This window comes from Theropithecus gelada, chromosome 16, assembly GCF_003255815.1.
Source record: "Theropithecus gelada isolate Dixy chromosome 16, Tgel_1.0, whole genome shotgun sequence".
Lineage (NCBI taxonomy): Eukaryota > Metazoa > Chordata > Mammalia > Primates > Cercopithecidae > Theropithecus > Theropithecus gelada.
In genome coordinates, this window is record NC_037684.1 from 39,618,951 (window position 1) to 39,636,801 (window position 17,851).

The 17,851-nt window shown below is 35.8% G+C and overlaps 1 protein-coding gene across 5 annotated transcripts in view; it reads right to left on the reverse strand.

The window, feature by feature from the left end:
- The window catches only part of CEP112 (centrosomal protein 112), a 542,833-nt gene that overhangs the window by 432,682 nt on the left and 92,300 nt on the right, over positions 1-17,851 (reverse strand). For all 5 annotated transcript variants that reach the window (XM_025362280.1, XM_025362276.1, XM_025362279.1 and 2 more), the window contains 2 exons: positions 3,406-3,492; positions 239-338 (listed from right to left, as the gene is read on the reverse strand). In XM_025362280.1, the coding sequence (XP_025218065.1) occupies positions 239-338; positions 3,406-3,492 (187 nt within the window). The remainder of the gene's footprint in view (positions 1-238; positions 339-3,405; positions 3,493-17,851) is intronic.

Here is a 17,851-nt window from a genome sequence, read left to right on the forward strand (position 1 = left end):
ATCTAAACCAACCACCACTACTACCCCATCACTGTCACTACACAAACACACAGAGACACACACACAAACAGTTTTTGTCCCTTCATATGGAAGCCTACATAAATTTATACATTGATGAAAGCCCACATAAACATTCCTACCTCATACTATAAAAGGTCAGAAATAAAATTTTATTCTCCACATCACTAAAATAAAATGGAAATGTTATTAAAAGATGTATGTAACAACACAACATCACCTTTCTTTTCAAGCTTTCTAATAGTCTCTTCAGTTTCATGTTGTTTACTCCTGTATAAAGTTTTCAGTTCCTCTATTTCATTATTCTTTCTTTCTAAAATCTGCAAATAAATTTAAAATGTTTCAGTATACTGTATTACTTTACATATAGGACAATTTTTTGAATCCTGATATATTTAATTCTAAAACATAAATAGAAAAAGTGATTGTAGCAAATATGACTACACTGTGAAATTATATATATACGCACACACACACACACATAAAGTAGTATCTCTTATCCATGGTTTTACTTTCTGCTGTTTCAGTTAGATGTGTGTGTTTTTGTGCATGTCCATGTTAATAATTCTAGCCTAGTCAGAAGTTCACATTTTGCTCTTGCAGCAGCTAGGAGGTAAAATCTATAAGATCTGCCACACTTGGAAGCTTCCAAGTTGCCTGAAATTGTGAGATTTCCCTCCTTTTGACTAGTGAATATTGCCACAAATTGGCATTGTAGTGATTTAAGTGACTTTTTAAATTGATTCTCAAATGTCAGTGTTTTGTAAATTAGGGAGAAGTGTTTTGTCCTGAAAGGGAGTTAGGGATTCTTTTTCTCAGATTAGCATAAAAATAGGTGAAATTGTATGTGTCTAATATTTCTCTTCACATATTTTTCTTACACTTATGATATCTACTGTTGTTTATCTGCTAGCAAATGCCAGCAGATAATAAGTGAATGGTGAATTAGCAGGTAGATATTAATAGAAACTCGTAAAGAACCAATCATATAACTTTTCAATGAGCATAATATTTTTGTAAGTCTACCTCAGCTAATCTAATAAATGGTTTCCCCCAAACTGTAAAAATTATATTATAGTGCATTAAGAAAATTATTAAATATATAAGAATAATTGGTTATCTGAAAGAAATACGTTATCTGTTGGAGATTTTCATACAATAATTTTGTTAAGGACAGTATAAATAATAATTTAGGTGATTTCCTAAAATATAATTCAGAAATTAAGCTGTCATAAAATGGCAGAGAGAAGCCATCAGAAATTTGCCAGGTGGGGAGAGTATAATTTATCACACTGCACTGGAATAGAACATTCTTCAGCTGGGCACGTCCCTGGATCCGCCTACAAGCACCCTTCTATCCTCATAGTGCACAGTAAAAGAATTCCCAGATATATGAAGAGATGACATGTAATCGGCCTCTTTTATATCTAGCTCTGCTACTGTGAATCAGAAAAATCAGCTCAAAATATGTCAAAAATTGCATTAAAATCTATTGTGAATTTATATTATGTCAGAAGTTTTAGATGTAATCATTTAATAAAATTTAATTGTGATTTTATACTTCAAAATACTTTATACTCACAAAAACTACAGAAATAACCAAAATGTAAAAAAGATAGCAAGTAAGAGAAAATGCTAATCAAGGGGAAAAAGGAATATCTACTTTTCTTATGGTTGGGTCATATTTTCCATACACCCAAAAGTCAGCTTAACAACAACAACAAAAAAAAAGAACGGGGTACAGTAGTACATGCCTATAGTCAGCTACTCAGGAGGCTTACAGATCGCTTGAGCCCAAGAATTCGAGGCTGAAGTGAGCCACGATCATGCCTGTGAATAGCCACTGTCCTCTTCCGGCTTGGGCAACATAGCAAGATCCCACCTCTGGATAATAATATCCATAAAGAAGTAAAAAAGAAAAAGAATGTATACTAATAGGTAAAACACTCCAAATTTTACACCTCGCCAGTTCCTGATGCTTAGAAAATGCCAGACAAGCAATAAACTGATGAATATACTTTTCAAATCTAGCATAAAGTCAAGGATTTTATTTATATTTTACCTGGTACTTCAAACTAGTTGCATTGTCTTCTGCAAATAAATTTCAGGATTTATTTTAAAGAGAAATTTCTGGAAAGAATTTTATTATTAAATATGCTACTTAGAATAAATCTTTGTAACAGACATACCAAGAAACCTATTTCAAATTCCATCCCCATAATTTTTCCAAATAAATTTTTATATTCATTTATCTTATACATCAATAGACTCTATTTCAATTGTACATGTTATATTGAAATTATATTACTGATTCTCTAACATACTTATGATAGAGAACTTATTATCTAAACAATGTAAACTAAAGTAAAACTCTAGTAAGAGCAAAAAAAATTTGCCTGTAATATCTGAATGGGTGAGAGGAAACTGGAAAAAGAGAGTTCAGTTTTTTTTCTCTAATATCCAATCAGTGGTTTCCTCCTTATTGCTTTGAAGGATGAGCCAAATATGTATTTTACTAAATATTAATATATATATTAACCTTTTTAAAAAGCTTGGATACATAATCCTGATGTTATAACTACTGCAACTACCTGCCTCTGTCTCTAGTACTCAGTTTTGGGAAGCAGAATCATAGTCTTAGCTTCGAAACAGTAAATGCAAAGTTTCCATTTGGATCAACCTTCATGTATTTCAAAAAAACACATACATACATTATTATCACTAAATGTTTTAATCATTACTAAAATATAGTAACAACCCAAATCCCATGTAGGATAACCATAATTAAAGATATTTGCTGTGCCAGCTAAGAAAAAAGAATTTTATTTGAAAATACAGGCTGAAAGATTAGAAAGCATCAATCCCAATGAGCTACCTAAAAAACAAGCCTTTATTGTCAGTGCCAGCATTAAAATGCATGCAAGTCCAAGAGTTCCTTTTTAATTAAAAAGGAAATTTAATTACCAGAAAACCAAAAGAATATTACAATGAAACAAATCCTAGTATTTACCACTGATGTCTTATTTCAACTTTCATGAAAGGTAATGATAGAATGCAGATAAAAGATTATAAGAAGGTCAGCCTAAATGCAATAGTTAAGAAGAACTAAAAGGTAATGTAAATATAAGGTTTTAAATAAACACATATGTTTAGCTAATAAAGTTAAAAAATCAACTTTTGCTGGGATATTAGTTTAGCATATTCCATTTTATAACAGAATGTTATAAAGTACATAAATAAGTGGATGGATTGACGGAAGGATGGATGGATGGATGGATGCAGGATGGATGGATGGATGGATGGATGGATAACTGGATGGATCATCATAAGACCTAGAATATTTTTAGTATTCAATATAATTAAAATAATAAAAGATATATATCCTACCTTCTGAACATCAGCATCATGTTTCTGTTGCAGCCTAAGCTTTTCTTCATGAAATTTAGCTTCCATCATTTTTGTTTTCATGTCCAACTTCAAGAAAAATATTTCAAAGGTGTGTTAATTTACCTTCCCTTTGGCAAAAAATACACAATTAAATTAAAATAATTCCCTAAAAGAGGACAGTTATCATTTTCCACCTTTACCTTGTAGTCACAGATTCTAGCAATCACATTACATATACCAATATGTTTACTTCAGTCCTCTAATTACTTTCAAGCTCATTAAAAGTCTTTAAAATAACTTTCACCTAATAGGCAAAACAGACAATACTAAGTACAGATTCACTACTCTCCCCATTCTCTCCTGCACAAAAGAAAAAGGCATTTTAAAGTGACATTTTGCTTTTACATTTAAATCCACACAGTATTTTGCTCTTCATTATTTTTCATTTCAGTAAGTCTCTTCCAACCTTTTATTTTTTTTCTTTGGTCTATTTGCTCATTTTAAAATACTCTAATTAACCTACATATGTAAATATGACTTGAGAATGAATATCCATGAAAATGGCAAATTACTGGTAAGTGCGTATCTTTTGACAGTTTTCCAGCTCTCTCTCCCAGAATCACAGACCCCAGCTCCCTCAAGGGAGTAACTTTATCTCCTTTCAAGCATTCCTTAACTTCTATCCTCTCCAAACCAACACCACATGCAACGGTGCTCTGAGCAAAGCCAAAAATGTAACCAATCTTGTTAATAATAAGAAGTGTATCCTAGAATTAAAAGAGCAGTAGTGACAGGTTTCAAGAAGAGCAACATGAAATTGATTATCTCAAATGTGAAAGTATTTGGCCACATGATTTCTCATAATTTAAGACAGTATTATACATTGAAGTCTGGCAGACCTCTTTTCCAGCTCTAATTCCAATCCCACCATATATTCACTGTTGCGATTTTGAGCAAGTGATCCTTTGACACTCTAGTTCCTCTTCTGCTAATTAAGAAAAAGTATCTTTACCTCAATGGATTGTGAAAATTACATTCAATAAAATAATTTAAATGACCATGCCCAGGACAGTGTGTGGCACAAAGTAAGTATGCAAAAATATCAATCAACAACATTTAGGAAAAAAATTTTAATATTATTAATGTACCTTCAAAATGTTTCCTTGAAAATTTTTGAAACACATCTTATATTTTCAATTACTGTTTCAAATACAAAATAATATAAATTTAGCAAGATAAACATGCATATCATATTAACATATCAAACTGAGATTTTATAGTTCACAAACAAAAGTTAACATAAAACAAATTCATGACTTGAATGTTATGAATGGTGGAGAAAGAGACAGTTATCTATTCACTATGCAAAAAAAAAAAAAAATTCAATTCCCTTGCCTCTAAATCACACAATATTTCTTCTTCCTTTTTGCAGAAAGGAGGCTGGACAACCAAATTCCACGCAAAGATCCTTCACAGAAGCATTTTTGGGATCTATTAAAAGGGAACTAAAGCCAAAAGACAAGATGACAAAGCTGGCCAGGTCTAAGAGACATGATTCATTGCCAGATCTTTCCATAACACCTTCTAGAGAACTTGTCATACCTCAGCTTCTGAAGGTAAGCCCTAAATATCATGTGAGTGTGCTACCATAACCCCAACCCAACACCTCTCACCGGCCCCACCTCATTATTTATTGAGCAAGTTAGGAATAAATACCTGAGACATGCTTAAGCAATCCATTAGCTAGCAAACAATCATTCAGATTCTCTCCCAAGAATCTAAAGTAACACACCAAGTTAGCTATTTGGGGGAGCAAACCCAAGTTCTAAAGTGCAGCAACCAAGAGAAAAGCAGGCAAATCCAGTATATAGAAAAAAGTAGAGCAAATACACAAAAAAAGCAAAGATTAGAAACCACATAGCATCTGGATATGAGGGAAGTAAACTCAGGCTCCAGTGATCTCAATGGCACCAGGGTTAGTTGAACTCAAAAGGATTTTTGTGTCTCTTTTTATTTTATGTAGCTTGATGGATCTCTGTTCTTACAACCAAAGATATTTCTCTAAATTCTCTTCTTCTGGCTATAACTTTTTGCCTTGGTATAATACTAAACTTACAGAAAAGTTGCAATAATAGCACAAGGAACTCCCATATACCCTTTCTTTACCCGGATTTACCAATTTTTTTATATTTTGCCCTATATGCTTTGTCATTTTATGTCTGTATCTACCTCTACAAATATATATATAAATACACGCATATTACTTCCTCAATCATTTGTAAATTAGAAGCATCATGCCTCTTTATCCCTAAAAACTTCAATATATATTTCCTTAGAACAAGAACACTGTCTTTGATAACCAAAGTGCAGTTATCAAATTGAGGAAATGTAATATTAACACAATATTATCTACTGCACAGTTTATACTCAAGTTTTACAAATTATCACAGTAATGTCATTTATAGCTATTATTTTTCTCAATCCAGGATCCAACCCGGAATCACGCATTGCTTTTAGTTGTCACATCAACTATTTATTTCTCCTTTAATCTGGAACAGCCTTTCTTTGTGTTTAGTGACCTTGACATTTTTTAAGAGTACAGATCATTATTAAATGTCTCTCCATTTGGATTTGTCTGATGTTTCCCTCATGACTAAATTTATGAGACTTTGGCAAGAATGACACTAAAGTGATACTGTGTCCTTTTTCATTGCATCGTATCCGAAGGAGGCTAGTTTGGCCCAGTATCTCCAATGTACAACTCAGTAACTTGGTTAAGATAGTGAGCACCAACTGCCATCCTTTTAAAAAGGTAAGAGTATCTCATCTCTGGAAACTCTTACCTTGATGCTACAGAATAGCTCTATATTTCCACCCTGTACTCTAGGATAGAAATCCTAAATGTATTATGGACAACTAGGGTATGATGCCTGATAAAACATCAGGATTAGAATATGGAAACAATCTTATTACTATAGTATATAAAGACAATATAAGGATACAGATTTAGATATAGATGTAGATATAAATATAGATACGTACCTATGTGTTCATCTATATAGACTGAAATTGAAAAACATTTCTAATTAGTTTGACCTCCAAGGAAACCTGACTTCAAAAAACATTTAAGTTTTCTTTTTCTGAGATCAGAATATACATTATCAATTTCAAATTTAAGATGTAAAAATTAGGCTTGCAGATCTACTTCAGGCTATAATGAAGTAGGGTACCACACTAACCTCCCACTGTTAACCATAAAATGGGATAAAATACATGAGATAACCGTTCTCAAGGACTGGACAACAGGCAATGCAGTACTGTGATCCTCACAAACTGAAGCCCACGATAGTCCCAGCTTTCTGCCTGGGTACAACAACTGGAGTCCACGTAGAGCACCACAGGCCTCCTGAGCTGAGAAGGCAGAGGTCAGAGTTCAGGGCAGTTAAAGAATCTTAAATGCAGGGCACTAGAGAGATATAAGCTGCCCAGAAGATTTCCCTGTCACTCCTCAACCACAGGCTAAAGGCTGGGATGTGTGCGCCCTAGGTGAATAACAAAACATTACTGCTACAAAGTAGAAAATGTAACAGCTGCTACAGGTTAAAGTGCTGGAGGCTCCAAAGACCTGCCCAGCCAGGTGGAGACAGCTTCTTAACTTGCAAATACCTGGCAATTCAGCTGAAACAACATAAAGGCCACACCTCAGGACTACTCTAAACTTGCCTCCAAGGACTGAAAGCAAGCCTCAGAAAGCTAGTTTGTAACACAGGTCCCATGGGGTTGGATAATATCTTTGGCTTTCTATGTATTTGCCTTAACAGAATGTAAAAACCAAGTCTACACAACTTAAAGGTGATTAACTACTAATTGAACAGCCTATAAGAACAACAACAACAAAAATATTCTATGGAAAAAAATAACAGAATCCAGAGTCCCTACAAGGTAACAACCGCAAGGTCCATTGTCTAGAAAGTAATAAAGATGCGCCAAAAAAAATAAAAAAGAAAAGAAAATTTTGTCCATAGGCAAAATCAATATAAATAAATTAAATAATAAGGCCCAAGATGACCCTACTTCAGCACACAAGAGTTTAAAGAAGTTCACATAAATACTTTCAAAGAACTAAAGGAAAACATATTTAAAAATTAAAGGAAAATATTATTTCAATGAGAGAACGGATAGGGGATCTCAGCAGATAAATGGAAATTATAAAATTGAAACAAATGAAAATTCCAGAATTGAAAAGTGCAATAATTCAAAGGAACAAAAATTCACTAGATGAGCTTAACAGATTAGAGAGAGCAGATAAAGGAGTCTATAAATTTGATGACAGAACTACAGAAATTCTCTGAGAGAAAAAAGATTGAAGAATTTATTTTTAAAAATCAGTAACACTTTTGGAAACTGTGAAACAAAATCCAAGAGTCTAATATACATGGAATTGGGGTTCCTACAGAAGCAAGTAAGAATAGGGAAAGACTATTTAAAGAAATAATGGCCAAAAATTTCCCAGGTTTGATAAAACAGAAAAATACTGAGTTAGAGAACGAGATGCTCAATGAACTCTATGCAGGATAAATGCAAGAAAACAGCACCTAGAAACATCACAAACTGTTGAAAACCAAAAACAAAAAGAAAAATCTTGGCCAGGTGTGGTGGCTCACGCCTGTAATCCCAGCACTTTGGGAGGCCAAGGTTAGCAGATCATGAGGTCAGGAGTTCAAGACCATCCTGGCCAACATGGTGAAACCCCCGCCTCTACTAAAAATATAAAAATTAACTGGGTGTGGTGGCATGTGCCTGTAGTCCCCGCTACTTGGGAGACTGAGGCAGGGGAATCACTTGAACCTAGGAGGCGGAGGTTGCAGTGAGCCAAGATCGCGCCACTGCACTCAAGCCTGGTGACAGAGTGAGGCTCTGTCTAAAAAAGAAAAAAAAAGAAAAAGGAAAATTTTAAAAGCAGTCAGAGCAAAAGAGGCATTACATTCAGAGAAACAACAAGCTCTCCAGCAGAAACAATAGAAACCGGAGGACAAAGGAATAATATCTTAGAAGTGCTAAAAGAAAAATTCAGATAAAATTCAGATGACATATCACCAGTAGAACTGCACTAAAACAAATAATAAAAGGTATTCTTAAAGATGAAAACTTAGAAACTCTGAAATGAAGGGAAGTACTAGAAATAGTACGTAAGCAGAGATACATAAAAGCCATTTTTATCTTCTCATAATTCCCCAAAACACAACTGTTTAAAGACAACACAACAACCTTGAAAGTTAGGTTTCATCAGGTATTTAGAATTATGACAATAGCACAAATGATTGTAGGGTTAAATTAGATTTTACTGTTTTAAAGTTATTAGATTTATGAGGTGGAAATTAGAAAATGGGAAAAGTCCAGTATAAGTGGCACAATATTGACACTAAAAACTGACTTTGATATGGTAACGATGCATAATTTTAGCCCACAGCAGCCGCAGTAAGAGCTGCCCAAGGAGAGTCTGAGCTCAGACACACTTAGCCCTGCCCCCACCTGCTGGGCCTTCCCTATCCACCCTGGCAGCTGAAGACAAAGGGCACATACTCTTGGGAGTTCTAGGGCCCTGTCCGCCACTGGTTTCTCGCCATAGTACCACAGCTGATGCTCTCTGGAAAGTGCCGCCCTCCGGCAGGAGGCCAACCAGCACAAAATAGAACTGTAAACCACTAAAGCTAAGAACTCTCACAGAGTCCATTTCACCCTTGTGCCACCTCTACCAGAACAGGTGCCGGTATCCATGGCTGAGCCACCCATAGTTCACATCACAGGACTCTGTGCAGACAACCCCTAGTACCAGCCCAGAGCCAGGTAGACTCGCTGGGTGGCTAGACCCAGAAGAGAGATGACCATCACTGCAGCTCGGCTCACAGGAAGCCACATCCGTAGGAAAAGGTGGAGAGTACTACACCAAGGGAATACCCCATGGGACAAAAGAATCTGAACAACAGCATTCAGTCCTAGACCTTTCTCAGACAGCACCTACCCAAATGAGAAGGAACCAGAAAATCGACTCTGATAATATGACAAAACAAGGCTCTTTAATCCCCCAAAAAATCACACTAGCTCACCAGCAATGGATCCAAACTAAGAAGAAATCCCTGATTTACCTGAAAAAGAATTCAGGAGGTTAGTTACTAAGCTAATCAGGGAGGCATCAGAGAAAGGCGAAGCCCAATGCAAGGAAATCCAAAAAAGCGATAAAAGAAGTGAAGGGAGAAATATTCAAGGAAATAGATAGCATAAAGAAAACACAATCAAAACTTCAGGAAACATTGGACACACTTAGAGAAATGCAAAATGCTCTGCAAAGTCTCAGCAATAGAATAGAATTGAACAAAAAGAAGAAAGAAATTCAGAGCTTGAAGACAAGGTCTTCGAATTAACCCAATACAACAAAGACAAAGAAAAAAGAAGAAGAAAATATGAACAAAGGCTCCAAGAAGCCTGGGATTATGTTAAACAACCAAATCTAAGAATAATCGGTGTTCCTGAGGAAGAAGAGAAATCTAAACGTGTGGAAAACATATATTTGGGGGAATAATCAAGGAAAACTTCCCTGGCCTTTCTAGAGACATGGACATCCAAATACAAGAAGCACAAAGAACACTTGGGAAATTAATTGCAAAAGGATCATCACCTAGGCACACTGTCGTCAATGTATAGATTACGAAGACTTTCTCCCACTCTGTGAGCTGTTTACTCTGCTGACTGTTCCCTTTTACCGTGCAAAAGCTCTTTAGTTTAATGAAGTCCCAACTATTTATCTTTGTTTTTGAGGTTCTTGGTCACGAAATCCTTGCCTAAGCCAACATCTAGAAGGGGTTTTCCAATGTTATCTTCTAGAATTTTTATAGTTTCAGGTCTTAGATTAAGTCCTTAATCCATCTTCGTTGATTTTCATATAAGGTGAGAGATGAGGTTCCAGTTTCATTCTCCCACATGTGGCGAGTCAATTATCACAGGACCATTTGTTGAAAAGGGTGTCCTTTCCCCATTTTATGTTTTTGTTTGCTTTGTTGAAGATTAGTGGGCTGTAAGTATTTGGGTTTATTTTTGGTTCCTCTATTCTGTTCTATTCTGTGGTTTTGTATCTTTTTTTTTTTTTTTTTTTTTTTTTTTGAGACAGAGTCTCACTCTGTTTCCATGTTGAAGTGCAGTGACATGATCTCAGCTCACTGCAACCTCCACCTCCCGGGTTCAAGCGATTCTCCTACCTCAGCCTCCCAAGTAGCTGGGACTACAGATGTGCGCCACCATGCCCAGCTAATTTTTGTATTTTCAGTAGAGACGGGGTTTCATCAGATTGGCCATGATGGTCTTGAACTCCTGACCTCATGATCCACCCGCCTCGGCCTCCCAAAGTGCTGGGATTACAGGCGTGAGCCACTGAGCCCAGGCAGTTCTATATCTTTTAAGTGGAGCACTTAGGCTATTTACATGCAATGTTAGTATTGAAATGTGAGGTACCATTGCATTCATCATGCTCTTTGTTGCCTGCATACTTTGTGTTTGTTTTTTGTTTTTGTTTTTGTTTTTTAACTTGTATTTTTGTTTTATAGGTCCTGTGTGATTTATGCTTTAAAGAGATTCTGTTTTGATATGTTTCTAGGATTTGTTTCAAGATTTAGAGCTCCTTTTAGAAGTTCTTGTAGTGGTGACTTGGTAGTGGCGAATTCTCTCAACATTTGTTTGTCTGAGAAAGACTGTATCTGTCTTTCATATATGATGCTAGTTTCACTGGATACGAAATTCTTGGCTGATAATTGTTTTGTTTGAGGAGGCTGAAGATAGGGCCCCAATCCCTTCTAGCTTGTAGGATTTCTGCTGAGACATACGAGGGGCTAACAAACATGTGAAACATCAATAATCGTCAGAGAAATGCAAATCAAAACCACAATGAGATGCAATTTCACACCAGTAAGAATGGCTATTACTGAAAGGACAAAAATAATAATGATACTTAACATACTGGCAAGGCTGCTAAAAAAAAGGAATGCTGCAGGGCACTGTGGCTCATGCCTATAATCCCAACACTGTGGGAGGCTGAAGTGGGTGGATCACTTGAGGTCAGTAGTTCAAGACCAAACTGATCAACATGGTAAAACCCCGTTTCTATTCTTGCATATGTATATCAGGATACACATATAAGGTTATTCATAGAATTATTATTTGTAAAGGCAAAAAATTAGAGTAACTTTATCAAAAAAAGGCAAGAAATGTGATATTCATTAAACAGAAAACAGTGCAAACAAACCTATTACAATTATATGGTACAATATGGATGAATGCCTCTAACATACTATTGAGCAAAAGAAGCAAGACATAAAAGAATATCAAAAGTTTAGTTCTCTGTGGACACAAACAGAATGAAAAAACATTCCAAGCTCATGGATAGAAAGAATCAATATCATGAAAATAGCCATACTGCCCAAAGTAATTTATAGATTCAATGCTATCCCCATCAAGCTACCATTGACTTTTTTTCACAGAATTAGAAAAAAACTACTTTAAATTTCACATGGAACCAAAAAAGAGCCCGTATAGCCAAGACAATCCTAAGCAAAAAGAACAAAGCTGGAGGCATCATGCTACCTGACTTCAAACTATACTACAAGGCTAGTAACCAGAATAGCATGTTACTGGTACCGAAACAGGTAGATAGACCAATGGAACAGAACAGAGGCCTCAGAAATAACCCCATACATCTACAACCATCTGATCTTTGACAAACCCCCCCAAAAAAAACAAACAATGGGGAAAGGATTCCCTATTTAATACATGGTGTTGGGGAAACTGGCTAGCCATATGCAGAAAAATGAAACTGGACCCCTTCCTTACACCTCATACAAAAATTAACTCAAGATGGATTAAAGACTTAAATGTAAGACCGAAAACCATAAAAACCCTAGAAGAAAACCTAGGCAATACCACTCAAGACATAGGCATGGGCAAAGACTTCATGACTAAAATACCAAAAGCAATAGAAACAAAAGCCAAAATTTACAAATGGGATCTAATTAAACTAAAGAGCTTCTGCCCAGCAAAAGAAACTATCATGAGAGTGAACAGGCACCTACAGAATAGCAGAAAATTTTTGCAATCTATCCATCTGACAAAGGGCTAATATCCAGAATCTACAAGGAACAATTTTACAAATTTACAAGAAAAAACACAAATGACCCCATCAAAAAGTGGGCGAAGGATATGAACAGACACTTCTCAAAAGAAGACACTTATACAGCCAACAAACATATGAAGAAAAGCTCAACGTCACTGGTCATTAGAGAAATGCAAATCAAAACCACAGAGAGACACAACCTCACACCAGTTATAATGGCAATCATTAAAAAGTCAGAAAAGAACAGATGCTGGGAGGATGTGGAGAAATAGGAACACTTTTACACTGTTGGTGGAAGTGTAAATTAGTTCAACCATTAAGGAAGACAGTGTGGCGATTACTCAAGGATCTAGAACCTGAAATACTATTTGACCCAGCATTCCCATTACTGGGTATATGCCCAAAGGATTATAAATCATTCTACTATAAAGACACATGAACACATACGTTTATTGCAGCACTGTTCACAATAGCAAAGACTTAGAACCAACCCAAATGCCCATCAATGATAGACTGGATAAAGAAAATGTGGCACATATACACCATGGAAAACTATGCAGCCATAAAAAAGGATAAATTCATGTCCTTTGCAGGGACATGGATGAAGCTAGAAACCATCATTCTCAGCAAACTAACACAAGAACAGAAAACCAAACACTGCATGTTCTTATTCATAAGTGGGAGTTGAACAATGAGAACACATGGACACAGGGAGAGGAACATCACACACCGGGGCGTGTCGGGGGGTGGGGGCTAGGGGAGGGATAGCATTAGGAGAAACACCTAATGTAGATGACGGGCTGATGAGTACAGCAAACCACCATGGCACGTGTATACCTATGTAACAAACCTGCATGTTCTGCACATGTACCCCAGAACTTAAAGTATAATAAAAGAAAAAATAAAATAAAATAAAAAATAAAAATAAACAAAAAGTTTAGTTTTCTTCATACAAAGTTCAAAATCTGGTAAAATAAAAATATTTCAATTTTCAAAGATGCAGGTATTAATGCTAAAATCAATATTAAAAAACAAATAGGTGAAAATTATCATCAGAAAAATCAGAATAGTGGCTACTTCTAGGAAAGACAGTATGATTACAAATGGTCAGACAGGAGGCTTCTTAGGATATTGGCAATTACCTAATTCTTGCCTGGGTGGCATTTACAATGGCATTCCTTTGTACAACTATTTATCAAATTATGTGACATTATGCATATCTGAATGCTATGTTTCATAAGAAATCTATACCTGTTCTCTCATTTATTATGTTAATAACTGTGGCTTTCTTTATCCTAGAGTTATTTAAAATATACATTTGACTAACAGACTCATATACAAAAAAAAAAAAAAAAAAAGGCCTAATTCCAAGCACGGTGGCTCACGCCTGTAATCCCAGCACTCTGGGAGGCCGAGGCAGGCGGATCACAAGGTCAGGAGTTCAAGACCAGCCTAGCCAACATGGTGAAACCTAGTCTCTACTAAAAATACAAAAATTAGCTGGGCATGGTGGCGAGCGTCTGTAGTCCCAGCTACTCAGGAGGCTGAGGCAGGAGACTGGCACGGACCCAGGAGGCGGAGGTTGTGGTGAGACAAGATCGTGCCACTGCACTCCAGCCTGGGCAACAGAATGAGACTCCATCTCAGGGAAAAAAAAAAAAAAAAAAAAAAGGCCTACTTGACATGTAAGAAAGAAGCAACATCTCTTTTTAGGCAATAGATGGAAACATTCAATATGGGTGAAAAGAAAGTTCAAAGGAAATTTTCTGTTTTATTTCACAAAAAGAGGAATTTTATACTCTGGTTTCTCTTCAGATTGTATAAATCCTTTGCCTTTTACCAAAGGAGCAATTTCTACCATCTGTTCTCTGAAAACTGACAGTTGCTCTGAAAATTGACCTCTTCTTGTTGTGTTGTCTCTTCTTTCATTTTCAGTGAAAACACTTTTCCAAATGTCATAATGTCAAAAAGTCTTTTTTCAGATTACTAAAAAAAGAAAGAAAGAAATAAAGAAAGACCCACTGCTTGATGATGCTCACTGTCACACAATTCTGTGATGTCGATATCAGAGAAAATGTGTTAGCAATTACAAAGGCAAGCAAGTCCAAGTATGTTTGTGAGTGATAGGCTAAAGTTAAAATAAAGGATCACTGTCACTGAACATATGTTTTCGCATAACATATGAGAAATATGTCCAAAATAAATCAAAAATTTTTAAGAATATCTTAAAATATTTAATATGTGGGTCAGGTGCGGCAGCTCATGCCTGTAATCCTAGCACTTTGGGACGCTGAGGCGGTGGATCACCTCAGGCCAGGAGTTCAAGACCAGCCTGGCCAACATGGTGAAACCTATGTCTACTAAAAATACAAAAATTAGCCGGACGTGGTGGCGTGTGCCTGTAATCCTAGCTACTTGGGAGGCTGAGGAACAGGAATCACTTGAACCCAGGAGACAGAGGTTGCAGTGAGCCAAGACTGCGCCATTGTATTCCTGGGTGACAGAGCAAGACTCTGTCTCAAAAAAAAAAAATTTTTATATGTGTATCTGTAGCCACCAAAACAAACCACTATAATTCTTTAACTCCAATAAAATTTGATATTAATAGTAATATTAAATTAATATTAATTAGTAAATTAGGTTAAATAATTGTATTAATTCAATTAGTAATTTTACATATTTTATTCATGTAATATCTAAGGTATCTTCTGAACAATTATGAATCTAAAATGGAAGTTGTAGTTTATTAAATAGCTCCATTTCTAAAGGCTAGTTAAATATTTTAAGACTCTCTAAAACTTCAACAAAATTAAATACTTTAATAAATGCTTCATGACTGATATGGTTTGGCTGTGTCCTCACCCAAATATCATCTTGAGCTGTAGCTACCATCATTCCCATGTGTCATGGGAGGGACCCAGTGAGAGGCAATTGAATCATCAGGTCAGATTTTCCTCATGCTGTTCTCATGATAGTAAGTCTCATGAGATCTAATGGTTTTATAAAGGGCAGTTTTCCTGCACATGCTCTCTCACCTACCACCATGTAAGATGTGCCTTTGCTCCTCTTTTGCCTTTTGCCATGACTGTGAGGCCTCCCAGCCATATGGAACTATGAGTCCATTAAACCTCTTTTTCATTATAAATTACCTGGTCTTGGGTATGTCTTTATTAGCAGCATGAGAATGGACTAATACAATGACACAGATGAACTCTACAATCTGTACAACATTGGTATCAATTAATTATCTCCAGACTTACTGGATCCTTTAATATAAGTATTTCAAACTCCTAAATTTTTATTTTATACCATTAAGAACTGACTAATGAGGTCAGGCGTGGTGACTCATGCCTGTAATCCTAGCACTTGGGGAGGCCAAGGCAGGCAAATTGCCTGAGCTCAGGAGTTTGAAACCAGCCTGGGCAACACAGTGAAAATCCATCTCTACTAAAAATACAAAAAAAAAGCAGGGCGTGGCAGCGAGCAGCTGTAATCCCAGCTACTCAGGAGTCTAAGGGAGGAGAATTGCTTGAACCTGGGAGGCGGAGGTTGCAGCAAGCCGAGATCGCGCCACTGCACTCTACACTCCAGCCTGGGCGACTGAGCGAGACTCCATCTCCAAAAACAAAACAAAACAAAAAAAAGAACTGACCAACAAAGATTATTATCAGTATTTACAGCAAAACCTCTGAAAGAGATCTAATATTTAAATAGAAAAATAAAATTTTTAAATAGACCAAAAAAAGAGGTATTTTTTGTTATGTTGGAAGGTGAAAGGCTTTTCTAAGCATAATACAAAAACCAGAAGCCTAGAGAAAAGGCTGACAGATGCAACTATTTAAAAGAAAACTTCTCATGCAAATCAAAACTACCATGAGATATCATTTCAGTCCAGTTAAAATGCCTTTTATCCAAAAGATAAGTAATAACAAATGCTGGCAATGATGTGGAAAAGAGAACCCTTGCACACTGGGTTGGTGGGAATGTAAATTAATACAACCACAATGAAAAACAGTTTGGAGGTTCCTCAAAAGAAAATAAAAATAGAACTACCAATCCACCACTCCCACTCCAAGGTATATACTCTAAAAAAAGAAAATCAGTATATTGAAGAGATATTTGCACTCCCATGTTTATTGCAGCACTAATAACAATAGTGAAGATTTAGAAGCAAGCTAAGTATCCATCAGCAGATGAATGGATAAGGAAAATGTGGTACACATACACAATGGAGTACTACTCAGCCATTAAAAAGAATGAGGTCCTGTCATTTGCAACAACGTGGATAGAACTGGAAGTCACTATAGTCAGTGAAATAAGCCAAGCACAGAAAGACAAACTTCGTATGTTCTCATTTATTTGTGGACGCTAAAAATTAAAAACAATTGAACTCATGGAGGTAGAGAATAGAATGATGGTTATTAAGGGCTGGGAAGCATGGTGGGAAGGTAGCGGGGGAGTTGGGATGGTTAATGGGTATAAAAAGTAGAAAGAATGAAGAAGACCTATAATTTGCTGGAACAATAAGGTGACTATAGTCAAAAAATAATTTAATTGTACATTTTAAAATAACTAAACGAGTATAGATTGTTTGTAACACAAAGGATAAATGCCTCAGATGATGGATACCCCATTTATCCTGATGTGATTATTATGCATCGCAGGCCTGTATCAAAATATCTCATGTAACCCACAAATATATACACCTACTGTGTACTCACAAAAATTCAAAATTAATTTTAAAAAGTTAAAAATAGAAGAAACCTTCTCTACACTAAAAAGTAGCACAAATCAAAAGACATTTACAGAGAAAAATACTTGAAAGACATATAAAAAAGAAGTGATACTTTAACATGCAAATTGCTCCAGCATTGATAACAAAATGGAAAAAGAGACTCTCTGTACCATTAATGTTTACTTAAATAGACATAACCCTTTTTAACAGTTCTATTGAAATATAATTTATATATCATAAAATTCAAACATTTAAACAATACAAATCAAAGGTTTTTAATATATCAGAGAGTTATACAACCATTAGCACAATCTAATTTTAGAACATTTTAATCACCCTGAAAAGAAACTCTATATCCACTAGCCAACACTCCATGCACTCCCATGCCTGCAGCCCTACGCAGACATAACCTTATTTTAAGGACAACTTGTCAATGTCAATCTAAAATGTAAATGTGCCACCCTATGACTGAGCTATTCCATTTCACATAATTTATTCTGCAAGAAAAGATACATAATACACAAAGATATGGACAGGGGTATTCTTGAAATACC